This window comes from Sinocyclocheilus rhinocerous, unplaced genomic scaffold (assembly GCF_001515625.1).
Source record: "Sinocyclocheilus rhinocerous isolate Xijiao unplaced genomic scaffold, SAMN03320098_v1.1 scaffold751, whole genome shotgun sequence".
Taxonomy (NCBI): Eukaryota; Metazoa; Chordata; class Actinopteri; order Cypriniformes; family Cyprinidae; genus Sinocyclocheilus; species Sinocyclocheilus rhinocerous.
In genome coordinates, this window is record NW_015657293.1 from 1,409,215 (window position 1) to 1,432,005 (window position 22,791).

The following is a 22,791-nucleotide window of genomic DNA, read 5'->3' on the forward strand; positions in this document are numbered from 1 at the left end:
TCAGTCTGCACTCTTAACAACAAACACATCCGCAGTTATGCACTGTCCATCTGCCATACAGCTGTGACAGTTGTTATTGCAATTCATTGTTGCAATGCCCAGACTTCAAGCTACACTCCCTTCTGTGTCAGGCGACTCATACGCCACGGCTTTTTTGCTATATGGGAAATGACGTTCGGCGTTGTATCGGTCGACAGCCGGAGACGCGCACAAAAAACTACAACTCCCATAATTCCCCAAGGCCGTAGTACCCGTGATTCGCGCGTGGAGACCATGGCGTTCCTGTGCAGTATGTGACGGGGATAACGGGAAATATAACTCCGGCAGCGGGTTATTGTCACATTATTCTGAGGAACGGATTGGAATTAAATAAAGAATAAAATGGGCTCTCGTATCAAGTAAGCGTCAATGTCTCTATCCCCTTTTGTATCACATACAGTGTTGTTATAAATGCGAGTTTTGACCTCCCTAAAAGGCCTGTTTAGACTTGTTGCGACAGAAAGAGACTGTGCTTTGGGGATTTAGGTGTTTATTTTGTTATTTGCATAATTAACGTAGTACTTATTTATGTTTTGATGTATTATATTACCTGGAGGCTTGTGTATTTGTACAGTACTGCCTTATAGGTGGAGACACACGAAGCCCATGTCACTGATCATTGTTTACATGTCCTACAGGAATGAATTTATGTTACTTTGTTATGTTATTAAGAAACAATATTCACAAAATGATCAAACAAATGCATATCTATGTGAAAGAAAGTAGAAACATGTATTTATATGGAGGGTTTGGAGACTATTTACAGTGTTTCCAGCTCAGTGACACTTACTTGCTTTGGTAATTCAATGCACTTTATGAATAAGACATGATTGCTGTGGTCTCAGTGTTTTTCAGGGTTTAAAATCGGTCCATGATAAGACTGTTTTGGAAACAGCCTGAAGGACAGAACAAAGTCGGTCATAAACACAGTTTCCCTCACTAAAAAGCTTAGTATATGCTTCACTTGTACAGCCACATGATGGAAAATACATTTATTTAGTGTGTGAAGTTTGTTGATCTTTCTGTTTATAGTTGATAGATAGTAGAGGTATTAGATATCGTGAACTCTGATATTTTTAAACAATCACTTCTAGATCAGATTCAGGTAATATTTTACTGAAATATTATCTTTATATTATCTTTACTTTAATAGTATCTTTATGGTTTTATGTAGGGCTGCACGATAAATCGCATGCGATATTTAAAAACCACGTTCATATTCGCGCGATTTTTTGCGCAGCTCGTCCGTGAACAATGGACCTTACTCCGTATTCTGACCAAATTTTAATTAAAATAATTTCTCACACTGGTTTTTGCAATACTTGTAAAGTACTTGCAAAGGTTGTTAGTCAGTGTTTTATTTTTAGGTGACTCTTAGGCTAACTTTCATTTCCACAATATTATCTTTACTTTAATAGTATCTTTATGGTTTTATGTAGGGCTGCACGATAAATCGCATGCGATATTTAAAAACCACGTTCATATTCGCGCGATTTTTTGCGCAGCTCGTCCGTGAACAACGGCTCTGTGTAGTTAATGCTGCTCAATGTGAAAGCACGCACGTGATGGAGATTTACCGCTGATTACAGAACCGGTTTTCTGACAAGATGCGCATTAAATATCGCATGCGATTTATCGTGCAGCCCTAGTTTTATGTCTGTTGTACTTACTCCATATTCTGACCAAATTTTAATTAAAATAATTTCTCACACTGGTTTTTGCAATACTTGTAAAGTACTTGCAAAGGTTGTTAGTCAGTGTTTTATTTTTAGGTGACTCTTAGGCTAACTTTCATTTCCAAATAGCTGAAAAGATTATCTTGTGGTTTCTGTTTTGGTAGTCAAATAGGATCTTATTTTCACTACTGTAGAAACGCCTACTATCTGTAATGTGATCTCACCTTTGACCTCACATCAGATCATGGTCCCTTAGCTATACGACAAGAGCAATTTAGCTACATTTTTCATGTGGTAGGCGGACTTTATGACTGGATGTTATTTTTGCAGAAAGCATATGTTTTGCACGCTCACATTTACCACTTTTCCACCAACTTGGTACCAGATCCGGTGTTAAAAAAATCTACTTAAAAATGAATATATAAAATACTAAAATATACTACATTTTTCTGTTGTCTTTCTTAGTAGTCACATTCTTTAGAGTGTATACATATGTGATCTCTGACCCTTGACCCTGTGTTATTTCTGTTTCAGGGAGAGCCCTGGGTCACCCTTTGAGGTGTACATGGAGGTGGTGCATTCTGGGACGGCTGGCTCTGGTGAGTCCTCTCACTCTAACAATAGGTTAATGTTTCAGAAATATACTTCTAAAAATATGCATGATGTCGCCCACACATACTTCCTCAGAATGCAGTTATCCATTGTAGTTCTGTTTAATTAGAATTATGTTTCCTTTTCTCAGTCTTTTCTAGTAGGGAAGAGAACTAGATTAGAACATTTAGTTTCATATATGATGAATCTGTAATGGTTCAATGAGCAAATCCTAAAAAAAAATATATATATATACAGTGGTGTGAAAAAGTGTTGGCCCTGAACTAAGTGTGTAACTCTTTACATTTCCTGGTTTGTGATCAGAAATGTGGTCAGAGGCCTGTTCGGTGATTGAGTCCATTGGGAGTGTATGTGGGTTCAAGCACTTAAATGAACAAAGGCTACTGAGTGTGTTATCACTCTACCAGAAACCTTGTTTACTTGGGACCAGACTGCTATGGTGAACACTTCTGACAAAGTAACAGTCACAAAATTTAAATTTATAAGTTTTATTTCATTAAAATCTTTGCAAGAGATTCAAGAGGTTTGTTTGAGACATTTAGTAGCAGTAAACAAGATATACTACGTTCATAAGGTTGGAGAAAGTAAGATTTTTTAAATGTTTTTGAAAGAAGTCCTTTATGCTAACTAAGGCTACATTTATTTGATCAAAAATGCAGTAAAATAATAAAAATTGTTATTATTTCAAATAACTGTTTTCTATTTGAATATGTTTTCAAATGTAATTTATTCCTGATGCAAAGCTGAATTTTCAGCATCATTACTCCAGTCTTCAGTGTCACATGATCCTTCAGAAAACATTCTAATATGCTGATTTGCTGCTCAAAAAATATTTCTTATTATTATTATCAGTTGAAAACAGTTCGTGCTTAATATTTTCGAGGAAACACTGATACAGTACTTTTCTTTTTGATGAATAGAAAGTTCAAAAGAACAGCATTTATTTCAAATAGAAATATTTTGTAATGTTATAAATGTTTTTATTGTCACGTTTGACCAGTGTAATGCATTCTTTCTGAATAAAAGTATTAATTTCTATAAAAAGACAATCTTAACTGACCTCAAACTTTTTAATGCTAGTGTATGTAGTATGTACATAAGCTGTGTGAATTCCCACCATGCAGACCCCTAGGGTTAGCGTTGCTTGGTGACCGTATGGTTTGATGATGGCAGCAGGAGCAAAGCATCTTGGGTCTGTTCTCCTGAGACAAACCCTCCCACAGTGTTCACACATCCACAGAGTCTCATATCCCACTGAACGAAAGAGGAAACCCTTTCAGAGGGACTGTTGCGTCAATATCTAAACCCCCATTGCACATAATTGACAGTGAACATGTGAGATAAAGTAAAGCTGTTTATTTTTACCTGCTGTCACTATGCATGGTTTGTTTTACAAGTTGGAGTCTGATAATAGAGATGCATAATATGGCCAAAAGTATGATAAAATCTAGATGAAATCAAAACTGATGCCTTTTACTTTCTATACTCTGTACATGTTCCTGGTCTTCTTGTATATGGTTCATTGTTGCACGTAAAACCAAAGAAAAATGGTCTGATAATGGCGATTAAGTGGGCTGGCAACATGTGGGGAGACCAAACTTATATAGCAAAGCTTTTTCTATCTGTGTGTTTGATTATATAATGTTAATAACATGATTTCTGGGTTGTTTTCAGGACCAGAGGTACGAAGGAGTTTCCCCGACACATACACTGACCAGGTTTGCACTTCATTATTTTCTCTCTCTCTCTAGGGATGTTGGGGTGGGGATCTCGTAATTGTTGTTCACCTCAGTGATAATGCAGTGAGCACCTGTTCTGACAGATGGAGTTTAACCACTAGAGAGTGTGTGTAATTTTTTTTGAGGGGTCTGTGGCACCAAACACCCTTTTTATGGAGTTTTAACCAAACTCGCTTAAGATTCTGACTCTGGCTTCTTTGGAAACCAAAAAAATATGTTATTCTGTACAGTGAAGGACATATGGGGAAGTAGCGAGCAAATATGTATGCTGATGTAAATATTGTGTGTGCCTCTGAAATTAATGACCAGCAACCATTTTATGTTTTATATTTCCTTTAAATCATATATCCATAAATAAGTAATAAAGACATAACGTTTACTAGAAAACACAAATTTGTTATCCACAGGTGATAACTTGTCTTTGGTCATTTGAATTAAATCTGAACAATAGTGTTACCAATAAATAAAATAACAAACAAATGAAAGGTTTATCATTGTAATTTTAATTCTATATTTATAAATTATTGTATAAATTAATTAATAAATTAATTAATATAAACTAACAAATCAAAAGTTGTGAGTCTGCAGATTTCTCTTATTCTCATCAAGGCTGCATAAAAAAAAGGCAAAAACAGTAATTTTGTGAAATATTATTACAATTTAAAATAACTGTTTTCTATTTGAATATATTGTAAAGTTTAATTTATTCCTGTGATGCCAAGCTGAATTTTCAGCATCATTACTCCAGTCTTCAGTGTTACATGATCCTTCAGAAATCATTCTAATATGTTGATTTGATGCTCGAGAAACATTTTTTATGATTATTGTCAATAATAGTTCAGTTTAATTGAGCTTAATATTTTTGTGGAAACAGCTGTTCTTTGATGAATAGAAAGAACAGCATCTATTTAAATGCTTTTATTTTTAATGTTTCCTTGCTAAATAAAAGTATGAATTTCATTACAAACATGTATAATATAGATTAGGCCTGGGCGATAAAGCGGTATCGATATATATCGACGGTACACCTTCTTCGATAATGATAGAAAAAATGTTCGATAACGTACAATCAAATGTTTGGTGTGCGTCAGGGAGCGTCATCAGTGGCGCACGAGATGCGGTGATGATGATGTAAGTGACGGTTTTGCATTTTAATGTTTTGTTAGTCTAGCCTACGAGACGTGCAGTTGCTGCGTTATTCATTCAAAATATTAGAGAAATCGCCCAACCCTAATATAGATATATGCATATAAATAATTTATAATTTTCGTACTATTTTTCTTACAATTTTTTTTTGACGACTTGTAAAAAATAGCGAAAATAAAAATGTCAGGAATTTAGGAAGCTATAATGAATTAAATAGGAAATGGGGAGCGAACACAGCGACTGTTTTTAAACTTCACCTACTGAAGCAGATGTAATTCTCTGTGTGTGCATATAACTGGAACAGATGTGTGTACCTGTCCACTCTTTATACCTGTTGAATGCAGTTTCACACACTCCCATAGCACACACACACACAGACACCGCTTTAATCACCCTGATAGTGGGGTCCAGTGGTCCCAGAAGGCATTCTTGGTATTGGCCCAGCGGTGAAGCTCTGTAATCTGGGCTGTGTCCCCTCCCTCTCCTCTGTCATGCTATTGTTAGGGATAATCCCTAACTCCTGACACAGATGAGGATAGGAAAACACACACACTCACGTACACACACCCCTGGGGACTCAAGTCCATATGGAGGGGTACCAAAGCAACAGCATAGTCCCTCATGCACACAGTTTGATCTGTACACGTGGTCTTTTGTGTGAATTAAGCTAATGGTTATGTTTCAGTGTATGAATTCTTTCTTTCTCACAATCTGTTTTCAGGAAACGCTACAGACTATCCCAAGGTTTTGTTTCCCCTTCAATATGGACAGGTAATATTACAATCTTTAATCAAATCAAGTCACCTTTAATTATACAGGGAATAGTTCACCCAAAAATAAAAATTTGCTGGAAATCTACTCACCCTCAGGCCATCAAACATGTAGATGACTTTGTTTCATCATCAGAACAGATTTAGAGAAATTTGGCATTACATCACTTGCTCACCAATGGATGCTCTGCAGTGAATGGGTGCCGTCAGAATGAGATTCCAAACAACTGATAAAAACATCACAATAATCCACAAGTAATCCACATGACTGCAGTCCATCAATTATCATCTTGTGAAGCACAGAGCTGTGTGTTTGCGTCATAATCCATAATAACACTTCCTCCTGTAAAAAAAAAAAAGACACATCAAAATCCACTGACATATATGTTTAGAACTGCTTTGGCTTATAAACATAGCTTGATCTGTGAATATTTCTCTCTTGATTCTGCCGAGATGACTTTTTCACTGGAGAAAGCAATATTATGGATAGAGGACTTGTATTATAGCTGGAAGTTTGAAGTAAAAAATATGCTAATGATGGATTTGTTTATCACAGGCATGCAGCTTTGCACTTTCACAAGACATTAATTGATGGACTGGAGTCATGTGGATTATCATGTTTTTATCAGCTGTTTGGAAACAAGCTCAATTCAGCTATAAGCAACTACTGAATTTGACTCGACTACTGTCTAGTGTTGTTATTCAGCTTGAGTCAGTTCAGTGTTGATTCAGTTCAGTTACAAAATTTGTCAGTTATACACACTTCAGCTGTAAAGCAGCTCTACAAAAAGCAATAGTGTCACCACCCAGCTCGATTCATTTTGTTTTGTTCTCATCTGATTGTGTGAGTGCCATCATTTCATTTGATTCCAGCACCTCTTGAACCTTGAATTTATATGTTCTGACCAACATTTTGTTTTTGACCCTGTCCTGTCTTCCAGTATGGCAGTAGGTCAGGTGGGGCAGAACTTCACATTTGTCCTGACGGATATCGAGAGCAAACAGCGCTTCGGATTCTGCCGGCTCTCATCGGGAGCTCACAGCTGCCACTGCATCCTCGGGTACAAACTGTTGGGTTTAAGTTTTAAATTTGAACTTAAATTGGCCTGTTTTCGTCATCCACCTACTTTAGATCAGCTTAATCTAATTGTATTCTAACCATATCTGTTCAGCTACCTGCCCTGGTTTGAGGTGTTTTACAAGCTGCTGAATATCCTGGCAGACTATACAACCAAAGGACAGGTCAGTGATGCACATACAACACTCAAATGTCACTGTGTATTATACACGCAGATGTACACATACACATTTAATTAGCTGTGTAAAAGAGGATTTCTTGCTGATTTCATACTTTCCATTCATTTGAAAATTACAATTACCTTGAAAAACTTGAACTTGACTCTGAAATACAGCTTTTTACATTTTGTATAAATAGATGATTTTTAATAAAGGCAAGTAAATAAGGATGGGTTTAATATCTACCATTTTCCCTTAGACAAAATTAGTATTCTTCAGATTTAAACTACTGTTCATAAGGTTTGGACAGTATATATATATTTTTAATAAATTAATGCTTTTATTCAGCAAGTACACATTAATTTAATCAAAAGTGAAAGGAAGGACATTTATAATGCATATATGGCTTTGATTAAAGTGATTTAACATCTTATAATATATATAGTGAAAAATTAGCATGTGAAACTTGCTGTTTTCATTTGTGTGTATTTGTGTTACAGGACAGTCAATGGAGAGAGTTGTTAGAGTCTCTACACACGTTAAACATCCCTGACCCTGGAGTGCCTGTGCATTTGAGTGTGGTAATATACACAACACTTTATCAGACAAGATGTTCATATTACAATCAATTTATTGTATAAAGCTAATTATATTTCTCTCTCTCTAGCATTTGTTTTTCACAGTGCCTGATCCTAGGGAATTACCCAGTATACCTGAAAATGTAAGTCTGACTTATTAAATTGACCCTGTTAGTCAGATTTATACATAACTATTCGGTTGGGACTAGTTATAATTTTAACTAAGGACGTCTGAAAATACACATTTAAAATGACTGTGAAAATTGTCAAATTTACGTAGGACAATTCAAGGTAATTCATCAATCCATATAACACATTGACACTCATTAAAAAAAGGATCTATGATTTCTTTTTATGTATCTGCAGAGAAATCTGACAGAGTATTTCGTAGCAGTGGATGTGAATAACATGCTGCATCTGTACGCTAGCTTGCTGTACGAAAGACGAATCCTCATTAGCTGCAGCAAGCTGAGCACTGTGAGTAACATCTCTACCATTATCTCTCTCTCTCTATTGTTGGTTGTTTCTTTACTCATTTTAGAGCTATTAATAAACCTTATTCTCCCTCTCAGTTAACCGCATGTGTTCATGGTGCGGCAGCCATGTTGTATCCCATGTACTGGCAGCATGTTTACATTCCAGTCCTGCCACAGCACTTAATTGACTACTGCTGGTGAGTGCACACACACACACACACACACGCACACACACACATTTACACATACATGCTTGTTAAGAACTTCATATTTCTATTGTTTTAAAATTAAGTAGCTAATTACTTGACCCTAATTTTTATATTATAAAAAAGGCATTATTTGGCACATTTAGGAGGATTTAATATATTTACAAAGGGTTTTTATTAAATTCATTAAAAAATAAATAAATATATAAGTATATATTTTAAGATCAGTCTCTTGGGGCTTACTCATTCATATCTCTTGGGGCTTACTCATTCATATTTATTGAAAAGGCAAGAGAAACCAGTTTATGTTAGAATTTCTTGATTTTGTCTTCTAATATAATTTCCATTTTAAATGATATTAGACATTTTTTTTATTCAGAAAGTATATTAATGACAAAAAAATGTTTACATTTTTTAAAAATAATTTTAATCATACATTAAATTGAAAGATTCTATATAATTGTTATTATTATTATTATTATTATTATTATGATTATTATTATTATTTTAAGCATATGTTTTGTACTTTGCATGTATTTTTGTGTTGTTTTTTAATACAAATTTTTTTAATTGTAAACAATGTATTAAAATGATATTGGAATCATAATTGTTTTTTTTTATTTAAATACTGTTGATATGGCATTAAATCATATATAAATAAATTAAATATTATTCACTTATGATTTTAAAATATTTTCGTATTTAATTTTGTAATGATTTCATATTGTAATGTCTCACAACATTACTGTTTTTACTGTATTTTTATCTAATAAATGCAGCCTTGCTCAGCATAAGAGGCTTCATTAAAAATATTTAAAAATCATAATGTTTCCAAACTTTTGAGAAGAACTGTGTATATTTAATATAATCATATATTAAATTCATTTTAAAAGGCAGAAACTGGACTGAACTATTGTTATTTTTTTTAGTGCTCCAATGCCATACCTCATCGGAGTGCATTCCAGTCTTATGGAGGTGACTGATTGCTTTCTTTTATTTTACCTTACCTGCACATTCATGTTTTTCTGTGTTGCAGATTCATATTTAAATAACAGTGCTGTTGTATTGAGTTACTTGTTTTAGTGCAGCAGACTTCTAGGCTGTATTTAGAATATTTCGTGTGTGTCTGTGTTTGTGTGTGTTGTCGTAACAGAAGGTGCGAGGTATGGCTTTAGATGATGTGGTACTTCTCAATGTAGACACAAACACTCTTGAAACGCCGTTTGATGACCTGCAAAGCCTTCCTAATGATGTGGTGAGTAAATAAGCATAAACACGACCTGATCTGATCTTCAAAAAGTCTGATCTGTTTTGGGCATGGTGTTGATTTTGATATGTCAGTGATGATCTGATATGGAAATTTATGATGGTTGCAGCAAGTGATATACGTGTGTTGTAGGTTTCATCTTTAAAGAACCGCCTAAGAAAAGTTTCCTCGACGACAGGAGATGGAGTGGCCAGAGCGTTTCTGAAGGCGCAGGCAGCACTGTTTGGCAGTTACAGGAACGCGCTACACATTGTACCGGTGAGAGAGAGCTTGAAGTATTGATGTGCTTATGGTTTGGAATGAAGTTCAGACTCATAAATGTTGGCTCTGAGCATTTGATGAAGTATTTGTTAAGCTCACCATGCAGGATGACTGTGAGACAGTGTCCCCTAGTGGACAGTCCATTTGGCTTTGTAAAAATAAATGCTCTGGTTGACATGTTTTTGACTTCCCATGTTCAGGAGGAGCCAATTACCTTCAGTGAGGAAACGTTCATGACACACCGATCCAGCACAATGAGACAGTTTCTACAGAACGCTATACAGCTACAGTTCTTTAAACAGGTATTGCACAAACATTTAACTAACTATCCAAATGAGAGCATACAATATATTTTTATTGCTTTATATAAAGCTAATTATAAATACAGCTTCAAATAAAGATTCCTTCTTTTAGTCTATACACATAGGTTTATCATTTGTTTTATAAAACAGCAGCTGTTTTCTTTTTGCCAGTGTTTATAGTGCTTTTCACGCATATTAAGGCACTTCCATATTTTGTTAATGTTGTATCAGCACCTTGTTTAGCAGCATCAGACTTCAGTGTTGTTATTGTTAACTAAAACTATTAAAAATAATTTTTGGTAATTAAAAAAAATAAATATTACATTAAAACTTAAACTGAATTACTGAAACTGAAATAAGTTTAAGTTGAAGTACTAAAATGACTAAAATATAGAAATATTTGAATTATTAAAAAAATAAATAAAAATGGCAGAAGCACATAACCAAATTACTAAAACTTAAACTAAAGTTAAAATGAAAATTTTTAGAATCAGACACAGAGCTTTTGTCAACTTTGGCTAACCTCTTGTATAGCTTATTTTAAATGGAAAATCACATGTTTATTTTATAAAGCGTCACAGTAGTCCCTCTCACGTGATGCCTACATAAAGATCATTGCTTTAATGTGTGTGTTTGCAGTTTATAGACGGGCGTCTGGAGCTGTTGAACTCTGGTGAAGGGTTCAGCGATCAGTTTGAGGAGGAGATCAATATGGGAGAATATGCTGGTAAGAGATTTTTAATTTGTCTGTATTTACTTTAAAGCTAATAATTTCATGTAATTTTGTGTTATTACTGTTTTTACATTCACTCTTCTCTGTGAATGTTTAATATTTGTGTTACAGGCAGTGATAAGACATATCATCAGTGGCTTTTCACAGTGAAGGTGACATATCTTGTTTTTTATGTGTGCTGGAGAGGCTGATTTGTACCGATTCTTTGTGTATTTGCTTATGAGCTTTTCCCCCTCAGTCTGATGATGTCTTTTTCACCTTTGACATACAGAAGGGCAGTGGGGCCATCTTAAACACAGTGAAGACAAAGGCAAATCCTGCGATGAAGACCGTTTACAAATTTGTATGTATCCATGTGTAAACACTTTCTTTCTCAGTTCTCTATGTGTGAGTGAACTCTAGTTTTGTCTGTGAGAGAGTTTCTTCAGTTGTTTTCTCTTTTTCTATGAGCAATTTTGTTTAAGGGATCTCCTCATGTTTTCTCTACAGGCCAAAGACCATGCCAAGATGGGCATCAAAGAAGTAAAGAGTAGACTCAAACAAAAGGTGCTCATACAATCAAGCACGCGCACACAAAAACACAATTATTCATCATTTTTGCATAAACATACTGTATGTGCATGCATTTTTTAATAATGTGCAAGCGACTGTGTATTTACTTGCAGGAGCTTGCAGAGAATGGTTACACAGAAGAGACTGGCTCCACCCACCTACCCTCCACACACAGCAAAGACTCCCTCACCTGGGACCAGAGACGTCCAATCACAGTTCACTTTGGACAGGTGGGTGTGGGGAATTATAACTGATTTGGAAATTGCAAAGTTTTGGCAAAGAGCATTAATATAGTGTAAATTGTTGTTGATTTCAAATGATATAGTATATCACTGTAATGTACATGTACGGTATTATAATCGTGGCAACTTCAAAATAACGTAATAATTATAGGTAACTTATTATTCAAATTGTTTCGAATTTTGGAACATACATTAGCTTCTTGCCCATAAACTGGACAAAATTTAGAACACTGTGATGCGCAACTCTGACATGGAGAAGAAAGAGAGATGAACAAAAAGTGTTTACATGTTATAGCTATTCAGATTTTTGTATTCACTATGGTATTTATCAACAATAAATACTTAATATTTATTTTTAAACACTTGTTTACACTCATACATTTTAATATGGGCTAAAGACCAGCCTAGAAAAGATGTCATGATATTAGCTGAAAATGTTTTGATACTTTATTGTAATTTTTTCATAGTTGTACTCTTTTGCACTTCAGTCAGTTTGAAACATTTGTTTACTTTTTACATTTTTATTCTGTATTGTTTTATTGTATTTAATGGTAAGTTATTTTTGTTATTTGAAAACGCTGTAAAACTTGTAATTAAGAGGCTAGCAGTAAAGTTTGCTCATCTTTTTCAACCTGTTTTTAATGTAATGTATTTCAATATCTGATAAAAGCTTCAGCAATTATCGTGATATGAAGCTTCGATATCGCCACATGCCTATTTCAGATGTATGTTAAATGGAAAGTTTGTTGACATGGATGTAGTAATTAGGATTCAGTCCTTGTGTTAAAACTGTTACATTTTAGAAAGTGCGAAAGAAGTCATATTTTCACAGATAAAAGTGTGTGTGTGTGTATGTATGCATGTTTGGAGCAGACTGAGCAGTCACGTTCCCCACGGCCCCCTCGGCCACAACGTCCCCCTCCCCCCCATCCCTCCAAACTACAGAGCAGCACACGACCTGTGAGTACAGCACTCTCATCCCTGACCTCTGACCTGTCACCCTGAGCTCAAATATTCCCCTCTGCCCTGGCTGCTGCACTGGAGTGTGTTATATTTGTGTGTTCTGACTGGATACTGTTTGTGTGCATGTTATTTTTCTACAGAATAATGCTCACTCACACATGAATGAGTTAGTCATGTGTGTTTGCACTTACTTTTCTACCGCACAAACTTTTTTCCTTCGGTTTAAAGGGTGCTTTATTCTGTCTGCCACTCTTCAGGTCTTGGATACCGCATTTCTGTTTACATTTGACAGGATCTTGACCTCTGATCCTTGCTGTCTAAAAGGAGCAATTGACTTCTGACTTAACAGTGACTGCAGTGACATCTACAAGGATTTAACAAATCCAGAACTTTTTAAGACATTGGTATACTGTTTAAAAAACCTGTGTTTGCGTGTGTTTGCAGGCTCGACCTCCTCGGCCTCTGGTGCCAAAGAGACCACGAAGTAACATTGGCATCGAAGGAAGCCCTGAACAGTAAGACTCAAACATTTAACCTTTCTCACATGCAGTTGCAAAACACAAACAAATAGACAATGGTCTTTGTGTTTCTATCTAGGGAGCATTTTACTTCGCATTCACGGCATTGGTCAGATTTAATTGTTCAATGCCAGCTAAACTTTATATTTGTCCATTCAGAAGAATTGTGAACAGGTAGATACACAAAGATCTGGATGAGTGAACTTAAAATAGAAGATGACATGCTAATTTGTAGCTATGCATGTTGACTAAATTGTTTAGGAAAAAGTTACTTGTTTTGCAGATTGGTAATATATAAAGGTAATACTGTATTATTGTATCAGTGTTTCTCTTGTTGTTAGGCAGATTGTTTACATTTGTAATGAACTGTTTCGCAGAATACTTAAGCCAATCTTAAATAAAGATCATGAAAAAAATCTAACAAAAATCTTTTTCCTTTATTTATTAAATTTATATAAATGTAATAAGTGGGATAATGTAGAGCCAGCAGATCATTATTGCAAAATAAACTCCTTCGGTTTGATACTAGGGATGCAGCGATTAACCGGTTTCACAATTAACCGCACTTTAAAATGTCACGGTTAATTAATCGTAAAGGCTCCGCTACACCGAGTGTTTCTGTTGCACAGAACGGAACTGTTGCAACTTGCGCAAAACGAAAACAAAGTTACACTAGCGGTGCACCACTTTAAAATCCCGTGCTTATCAGAGACACGGAGGCTAGGCCTACTACACACACTAGATGAACTGCGACAGAGGAACCAAACAGCGATCCTTTATTTCCACCAGAGAAATGCCTGAAGACGATCTGTGGGACCATTTTGGGTACACAAAGAATGACCTTAAAAATATTGCCGTAAAAACTGCTGCTAAAGAGCGAATACACGGCTTTAAGTTATTTTAATGCACGATGTGAAGGCAAGACTGACGCGAAGCTACGGCTCGTTAGCTCAGTATTATGTGAGTTTAGTTACTTAAACAGTGATTTTACCCTCTCCTTGCTGATGAATATGTAGCAATTCAGTATCTAAGCTATTTTATTAATAAAAGTCACAGGACAGGGTTCAGAACAAGTTTGTGTCCTCCTGAATGTATGTGTGCGCAGCGCGATCTCACAAACTAAAATAATAGACATGATTTTCTCAGGCCACATGTAAAATCATATATACAAGATGCCTCTACTTTGCATCCAGTTGCTGTTCTTGTTTTATTTTGCTATAGTGGCTGAGGCCAAGTTTTTTTAATTTTTATTATTTGTATACTGTTATAGTTTTTTTTAAATTAATAATTTGATTTAGCTTTTTTTTAAGTTTTCAGGTTTTCATTTAAATTTTAGTTTAATGTTTACTGATTTTATGTACTTTTGCCATTTAAAAAAAAAAAAAATTGAAATAAAATTCTAAATATTTTCAGTGTATTTTAAAGTTTCAGTTTTATTTCAGCTAGTAATTTTAGTACTTAAACCTACATAAACTAACCAAAACTTTTTTTAGTTTGTTGCCAAAACAAAATTTTTAATTCAGTGTTTTTCAATATTTATATTTTATTTCAGTTAAAAATTATGTTTTTGTTAGTTTTATATTTTTAATAGTTTTAGGCTATACATTATCCCTCAAATATCTATCACATACAAAACAGCACAGTAAAAATGTTGTGGTCTTGATTGTGTGATTGCATGTCTCACTTACTCTTTCTTTTTCTCCTTCACTCTTGTGTTTTCTCTTTCACACTGGGATGGTCGTTTTTTTGTGATTTGTGTTTGTGTGTGGTTACACCTGATACTTGGCTCTCTTTGTCTCTGCCAATTTGTTTATGCTTTCTTTTTTTGTTGCTGCTGTGCATCTCTGTATGCGTGCGTGTTGATGCTGTAGTTACGTGCGTCCAACCCGTCACTATACAGTGTTTCTGTGCGAGGATTCTTCGGGTGACGAGCTGTCTCAGGATGACGACTCCATTGCTGCTTTTCCTGAACACTTCCTGCTTTCTGCTCCTTTTGAATGGTCTCTGTTTAAGTAGTTTTCATCCTTGATTTTTTTAATGTCCATTAGTCTTAAAGTGAATATTTGATGGCTTTTTTTACATACTTAAATATAAAAAGCATTTGGACACACTAAAAAATTTAAAGATGTCACTGCATTAGGTTACAAAATATCAAACCAAGTGTTACCATTAAATATACTGATACTGTCCAAAACACATTCTAGTTGTGGAACTTATCTATAGTACTGTACAGTAGAACCAATTTGTCAGCATAAATTGTATCAACTGTACATAGAGATACCCCAGGGCTTGGTGCTTGGCCCCCTAATCTTCTCCCAGTGTTCCTCTAGTTGACCTTCGTGCATAGGCATGTAATACAGAACGGGCCAGCGTGTTTAGTCTCCAGTGACAAAGTACTTAAAACTAAGAATCCGTTCATATCTGAGCATGCTGGACAGCTTCTTGTCCAAACTCTTGTCATCTCTAGATTTCTCATGTATGCACTATTAAAGTTCTGCATATAATCAAGAATACAGCAAAGTGTTTAGTTCTGGATCAAGCCCAGAGGGCAATATGTTATCTAATGCAATGACAACCTCATTTTCAAGTGTCTCAAGTGTCTTTTTGGGGCCGCTGTACTCCATTGTATTTAGTTAAGCTGTGGCCTGCTAGATTTGTTTTTGATGTTGGCTTAAATCAGTTTTATTGCATGGCTAGATTTAATGAATGTGATGTCTTAGCCTGAGGCATGCAACTGCTTATTTATGTAAAGTGATTTTGATTGTTTTGTTGATCAAATCTGCCCATTTCAACAGCTCTTCGTCTAACATGAAAATTATAATTCTGTGTCTGTACTTGTTTGTGCATGTGTTGTGTATCCGTGTGCTTGTTTGTGTGTATTTGTGGCGTGGATGTACGCGAATGGGTTTTTGTTTGCGTATGTGACTTAGGCCCCAGCCATACAGGTCTCTGAAAGAGGCACAGCTTGTGGAAGAAGGTGAGGAGGTTGGGGAGTGCTTCCAAGGTAACACTGCTCCGTCCAGCCCTGTGCTAGACAAGTTCTCTGACCTGAGCCTGTTGCAGGATGCCTTCCGTAGTCAGCAGGGGGAGCCAGAATGTACAGAAACCACAAATACCACAAAACCCTCTCACAGCACACACTCTACACTCAGTTCTGCCAGAAGTTTGGAGGAGCTTCCAGCATGCCCACAACATGTCAACTTCAACTACCAGGTTAGATCATGCTGCAAAGTTTTGGGAGTGACAGCCACAATTTAATGCACAAGAGAATCCCGTAAATTAGTGTTTCCCAACATTGTTCCTGGAGGCACAACAAAAGTACACATTTTTGAACTCTTTGGGCCTGTTTACACCTGGTCACTTAATGCATTTTCTCTGATCAGATCAGATATCTGATTTATTAAAGCGGTTCCATTTACACTTGGCCACATAAATATGTCTCTGCAAAACGGATACAAATCCGATCCTCAATTCCTGCGCTATATGCAAATTTAACGGATTTCACATCAACAAAAGCAACAGATATGCGCTGCATTTTATGCTTTTCATAAAATTTCAAGATCAAAGACTACAACAGGAGAGAGTGCGGCATCAGCACTGGAAAGATAAGTTAATCTCACTACTTTTAATAAAGATGACTGTGTTGAGCATCTGTGACTTACTTTAAGTTTCATTTGTGGCAGTATGAGCGTCGGCTTGCTGAAGAGATACTCAGCTACTCCTCCGCGGCGATGCTGTTGCATTAGCGCAGTCATATGTGACTATAACATGCCATATTACTTATAAAACGCTCTCACATGTTCCTATTATTTTAATATTTTGGGAGGAGTAAAATTTGCATATGTGGTTTCAACAACCAGATGCATTTACACTTTTTGTCCAGTTTCATCTGGAATGCAGCCCAGACCACCTCCTGAAGTGATTTGAGCGATCAGATTTAAATCCGTCTTGAAAGTGTTTCGGAGGGCATTTACACCTGGTCTTTTCACGATCTGATAGCTATTCGATCAGAGAAAACGCATGAATCAGGTTTGAGAAATGCTGCCCTAAATTATTGTTCCACTTGTAGGGAATACAGGAGACACTGCCAAACTCTGCCAAACTCAAAATGGTTTATGTTGAGAACCATAGCAACGTTTTGTCTTCTTTTAGGAGTTGATTACAGTTGTCACCAGTGGTGGACGAAGTACACAAATCAAGTACTTGAGTAAAAGTACAGATACGTATAATAAAATATTACTCCAGTAAAAGTAAAAGTACTCTTTTTCAATTTTACTCGAGTGAAAGTACAAAGGTACTTGATTTTTTATGTACTTAAGTAAAAAAGTACTGATAGATAGATTTATTTTGCAATTTTATATAGGCTACTTAATTTAAATTTATATTAGCACATATTTTTTATAATCCTACTGCTCAAAATACCTGGGATTTTCCCAAAATAACCACTATATGGAGTCAAGATATATTTGTGTGTGTGATATGGACTACGTTGACGAGAGTGATGCAGTAATTTTCACTATGAAGCTTACACTGTGATGTACCTGAGAGAAAACAGATTTGACCATCTGATTGAATCAGTGAGTTGTCGACTCGAGAACAACTGCAGTCGGTTCATGCAGTGTGACCGCCCCTTAATTCGTCAATGAATCGTTTGGTGCAATTTGCGAACCGATTTAAAAGGTTCATTGAAAAGAATCAGTTCGTTCATGAATCAGACACCGCTTCTGCGTGTCAGAGCACGTGATGTATTATAAGGAGTAACGATATGTTTTATGAAATGTAGTGAAGTAAAAAGTACGATCTTGTGCTTTGGAATGTAGTGAAGTAAAAGTAAAAGTTAATAAAAATAAAATGACTCCAGTAAAGTACAGATACTTGAAAAATGTACTTAAGTACAGTAACGAAGTAAAGCTACTCCGTTACTGTCCACCACTGGTTGTCACTCCTTTAAGCACTCAAACTCGAGGTGTACAAAACAGGATTTTAAGCACTCCAAAGCAACCAAATTTATCAGTGTAAATGGTCTTTATCTATCTTAAAACCTGTTCTAATTGTTTGTTCTCCAGCGGATGGATCTTACTTCTAGTGAGCGCACACACACACTCCCTGGTCTTAAAAGCACCAATCCGTACAGCAAGCTCTGGAGCCAAAGAAAAGACCCGTCCACGTTGCTTGGCCAAGAGTCACCTTCCTGGGAGAGACCTCTCTCCGTGCCACCCTTGGAACCCCCAGAGGCACCGCCACCCAGCAGAGAGAGTTCAAATCCCAGTGGAGAGAAGACCGAAGGGGCTTGTATCACAATCCCTCGTCCCCAAGGTCGAAAAACACCTGAACCGGGTGCAGTTCTGGCACCCGCTGTGACCCTGCTGCGCGGGGTTAAACAGGCCAGCGAAAAGGAGGGAGGAGTGTCCGCTGGAGGGCAAGAGTTTCGGCAAGCACTGAACATGTCTCCTCACTCCCAATCACAAACTCAGACTGACTTATTGAAGCCCAGTGAGCCGAACGAGGGACAGGACTTGCTCAGCTTGTTGGACCCTCTGTCCGGAGCAATGAAGAATGAGGCCACCCCGTCCCTCACTAAACCCCCTATACCTCCTCGACCCAACCCCCCAAACCTGCCCGCCTTCCCCCCTCCAGCATCACTGAACCCCTTTACCCAACCACCCCAGTACCAGCCACAAAGACACTATAGTCCTGTTGTCCCAGGTAACCCTTTTGCCCCAGCCTGCATGCCTCCCCCAGGTGCCAACTACTTTCCCACTTCTGCCCACCCGTTCTCTGTATTCGGTCAGACATCTGCTGTGGGTGTGACCCCAACTGGAGGGGCGTGGCCAGTTGGACGCCTTCCTCCATCCTCCAGCAGTAGCGGCTCTCTTTCAACCCTCTTGGACTCACCTGCTCCTACTACTCTGGCCCAGCCTGCGCAAGTCTCTACAGACGAATCCAGTGACCCATTCAGTGACCTTCTTACTATGGCAACCACACCAACTGTAATGACCACGCCCCCCAAAAAGAAGGTAGAGGATTTGCGAAGAAGGTGGGAAACCTTTGACTAGCTGTGCTCATATCTTTCCTCTACGGCTGCTACCAAACAGTGAGGGACTGCAAATTTAGAGCCAGTGGGTATTTAAGATTGTGCCCCCTAGTGGCCTGAAAGCACTGTTGGACATTTTCCCTCTCAGAGTGTGTCCTGCTTTTTTTTTTTGCGCCTAGCTCACACACTTAGCCTTATGCACACAGATGCTAATGATGTATTTCCCATAGCATCCGGATGAACAGTGTTGTTCCAATAGCAGCAAGTTTAACACTGAAAAACCATATTAGCAGGATAAAACTGTATTTTCTGTAGCTAGCAGTCTAGTTTCCACAGGGATCAGACTACAATACTAAATATACCACACAGTAATATGACCCAAGTCCTACATTAGCGATTAGACTGCCATTGTTGCGTTTATGGCGGCAATTGAACGTCCTCTTAACAATCAGTACTGTTTTAATAAGAAGCTTGTTTTTTAACCCTACACACATTTATTAATTCAAACCGTTACACCCTAACATCCAATTCTTGTGCGAACTTCTACAAACGATTGTTAAATTGGTATTTATAATGCACCTGAATACAAATATTTGCTAATCCCTAGTAGTTGGCATACTACACATCCCACCCTACTTGCTACATGACACAAGGGCATACTACATTCTGGACTCTATAATGCAAATTGCATATAACGTTGTGATTGCGGTACCTGCTGTGTACTTCATATTTGCACTACATTACATACAACATACAATGATGCATACTGCACTACATATCGTGCCCTAGTAGAAGCTATATACTACTCACTGCTTAGAGCATAGAGTGTGATAAAGTGCAGCGGAACGGTAGTGCTCAGAACGGGTCGGAGTAAACAACCCTGTAGAACACAACACTGCCCCCTAGAGGTCTGAAGTCAGAGGTCAAAAATGCAGTATGCATTTGATGCATTAATTTTTTTTTTTAGGTTAAATACATGGTGAACACCCTCACTGGTACCGACTTTACCTCTAGTTCTGCTTGCCTGCGTGTCAGTCCAAAAGTATTAAAATGGGTCTTATGGAACAGGGTTCTGTTTGGTTTCAAAATAGTTTAGTTTGGATACTAATTGTCCACTTGCTTTGATTTGATGTTAAAGTTCTTGTTTTATTCTGAGCATCACACGATAGACTTACAGCTTTCATAAAGCGATCAGTCACCACCTTTCTTGTTAGCACTACCCTTTCCATCTAATCTGCTACTGCCATGCACTCTGCATTATGGGTATTTATTCTAATAGAGCCTTTTTGCGCTTTTTAAATATACATACTGCTATAAAGTGTGTTCAAATGAATCCTAAGTCTAACAACTGGTTTTCTTGTCATAGACTGTGCCTGTTTTCTGGGTTTAGTTCAGCACTATACACAATCTGTGTTGGAGGATCTTTGTTTCATGCCATGTTTTGCTATATTTTTGTCTGAGACTTGCAAGTAGGAGAACACTGTTTGTGCAAATCTTGACATGGAAAAGAATTGTGTACAACCAAACGCTCAAATCTAAAAGAAACGTGTTTTTGTCCATGTCAGGGAACATCAGGGAGTGAACTGGTGTCTCTTCTCTGGTTTTATTGATGTATTTAAAGATATGAAATAATGATATTTGTGTTATTAAAGTGTTCTTGAACATCTCTATCCACCCTGTAGAGCTGTTAGAAGATCACATTTTCTGTTAGTTTATCCGTTTATATCACCTTTCAAATTTGGCCTTAAATGAGAGTGTGTGTGTGTGCATGTTGTGTGTGTAAATTCAGAGCTGTTTGTGGTGAGAGGTTTGTTGTGTATTCCTAGTCGTACTGCATGGGTTGTTCCGGTGTTTTGGTTCAAATATTGTCTTAATGTTAAAAATATGATTTTTACATTTCACATCAGCTGTTAGGTTGAAATGTGATTGGTGAAACACTGTCCTTGGTCAGTAATCTATACTGAATGTTTAAAACAAAATTTCAGTGGCAATGGAAGCCAATACACCATCACAGAATACACTGAGCGGCATTGCACTGGCTTGCAGTGAGCTTCTACTAGGGAGACTTTAATAATGTTTGACAAACACAAAACTTAAAATGAATTACAGCAAGATGTGTGTGTGTGTGCATATTAAAGTACTACTTTAAAACAGAAAATATTTTTAAATATTCAGAAAAAATTAATTGGTTGACGCAAAACGAGGCATTTTTTAATTGACAAAAATACATTTGCTAAGTATTCTGTTAAAAGTACCTACACATTTAACTGCAGCAGATACAGTATTTTTTTTTCTTTTTAGGAAATCGTCAGATGAGCTGAAGCTGTCATATTTTTTCCCCATACAGTGACTTAACTGGCAAGACATCCAAACATGTTTAGTGTTAAAAGTTGTTCTGGGTGAAGTATTGTAGATGACATCACTGCACAGCAGTCATTGAGGCCCGTCACTGAATGATTGTATTCTGTATTCCAGCGGAAAAGTGTCAAATTATAATCTACTATGTCTGGGTAAAAGAGGTTTTGAAAATATGGCTGGCATGGATTTAACAAACATTGTAGGACCTATTTTGACAGGATCCTTTGAGGTTTCTCCGCTTGAATGGTAGGAGAGTGCAAGGTGGAAACTATCAAGATGTGTTTCTGATGTGTAAAATAAAATTTTCTCTTGGAATGTATCCTAATGTGAACTCATATCCTGTTATTATCATCTTGCACTTTTTAAATTTTTAATTATTATTATTTGGATGTTATTATTTGTGTTTGCCATAATTAAAAAGCACACAGTATATTCATGTGAAAGTGGTGAGTTTGAGATTTGTTTTGCTCACATTTATTCATTTATTTTTAACCGTTCTCTTTCCCAGTATTCTTGCGCATATTGTGTTATTTTTTTAGGACTATCAGTTTAACATGTTAAAATGCACATGACTTTTCCTAATTATTTTAGCTGTAACTCCTTTTAAACATGCAAACACAAACACTTTTATTATAAATTTTTTTGCACATTTACACATTCAAAAATATATTCCTAAAATGTTGTAGTTTACACTGTACTGTTTAGTTTTAGTAAATCCTATGCATTCATTTGAAGAAAGCCTGACTGATATGTGACAAAAAAAGAAAAAATATTATAGCCACAATTTACAACATATACACTCACAATGTTTTTACAGTATTTAGACATCAGCAAGGATTTGTTCTTATGTTTATCTCTCATCTCTTATTTCATCTTCACACACAGGCTGAATATTATTTCACCGCTCATGCAATCGTATTTGCATGTGTACGCAGAGGTAAGTGTGTATAAACAGTGGTGGTGGTGTTTATTTATCTTTAGTAGTAGTAACACATTCCTAAAAAATGTCAAGTACAGTGATTGTCAAACAGTAACATGTTCACAGTTTTTCCAATAATGGTCTCAAACAATAAAAATAAGTTG

General features: G+C 36.5%; 1 protein-coding gene across 1 annotated transcript; it reads left to right on the forward strand.

Moving 5' to 3' along the window:
* The first annotated feature begins 263 nt into the window (after window positions 1-263).
* Window positions 264-22,151, forward strand: LOC107720930 (DENN domain-containing protein 1A-like). The gene is made up of 24 exons (XM_016528762.1): window positions 264-398; window positions 2,250-2,314; window positions 4,002-4,045; window positions 5,934-5,983; window positions 6,924-7,043; window positions 7,155-7,224; window positions 7,719-7,799; window positions 7,886-7,939; window positions 8,163-8,273; window positions 8,369-8,469; window positions 9,408-9,453; window positions 9,632-9,733; window positions 9,878-10,003; window positions 10,207-10,308; window positions 10,948-11,035; window positions 11,153-11,193; window positions 11,313-11,384; window positions 11,531-11,587; window positions 11,707-11,823; window positions 12,709-12,795; window positions 13,243-13,313; window positions 15,188-15,316; window positions 16,247-16,529; window positions 18,383-22,151. Exons 1-24 carry the CDS (start codon window positions 382-384, stop codon window positions 19,370-19,372), a joined length of 3,024 nt encoding a protein of 1,007 aa, XP_016384248.1. The 5' UTR covers window positions 264-381; the 3' UTR covers window positions 19,373-22,151.
* The last annotated feature ends 640 nt before the right edge of the window (window positions 22,152-22,791 follow it).

Bases quoted from the DNA above. Each gene is read 5' to 3' on its own strand.
- LOC107720930 (XM_016528762.1), top strand. The intron at 7,044-7,154 runs GTACAAACTGTT...ATATCTGTTCAG, and splicing joins AGCTGCCACTGCATCCTCGG to CTACCTGCCCTGGTTTGAGG. The intron at 11,036-11,152 runs GTAAGAGATTTT...TTTGTGTTACAG, and splicing joins CAATATGGGAGAATATGCTG to GCAGTGATAAGACATATCAT.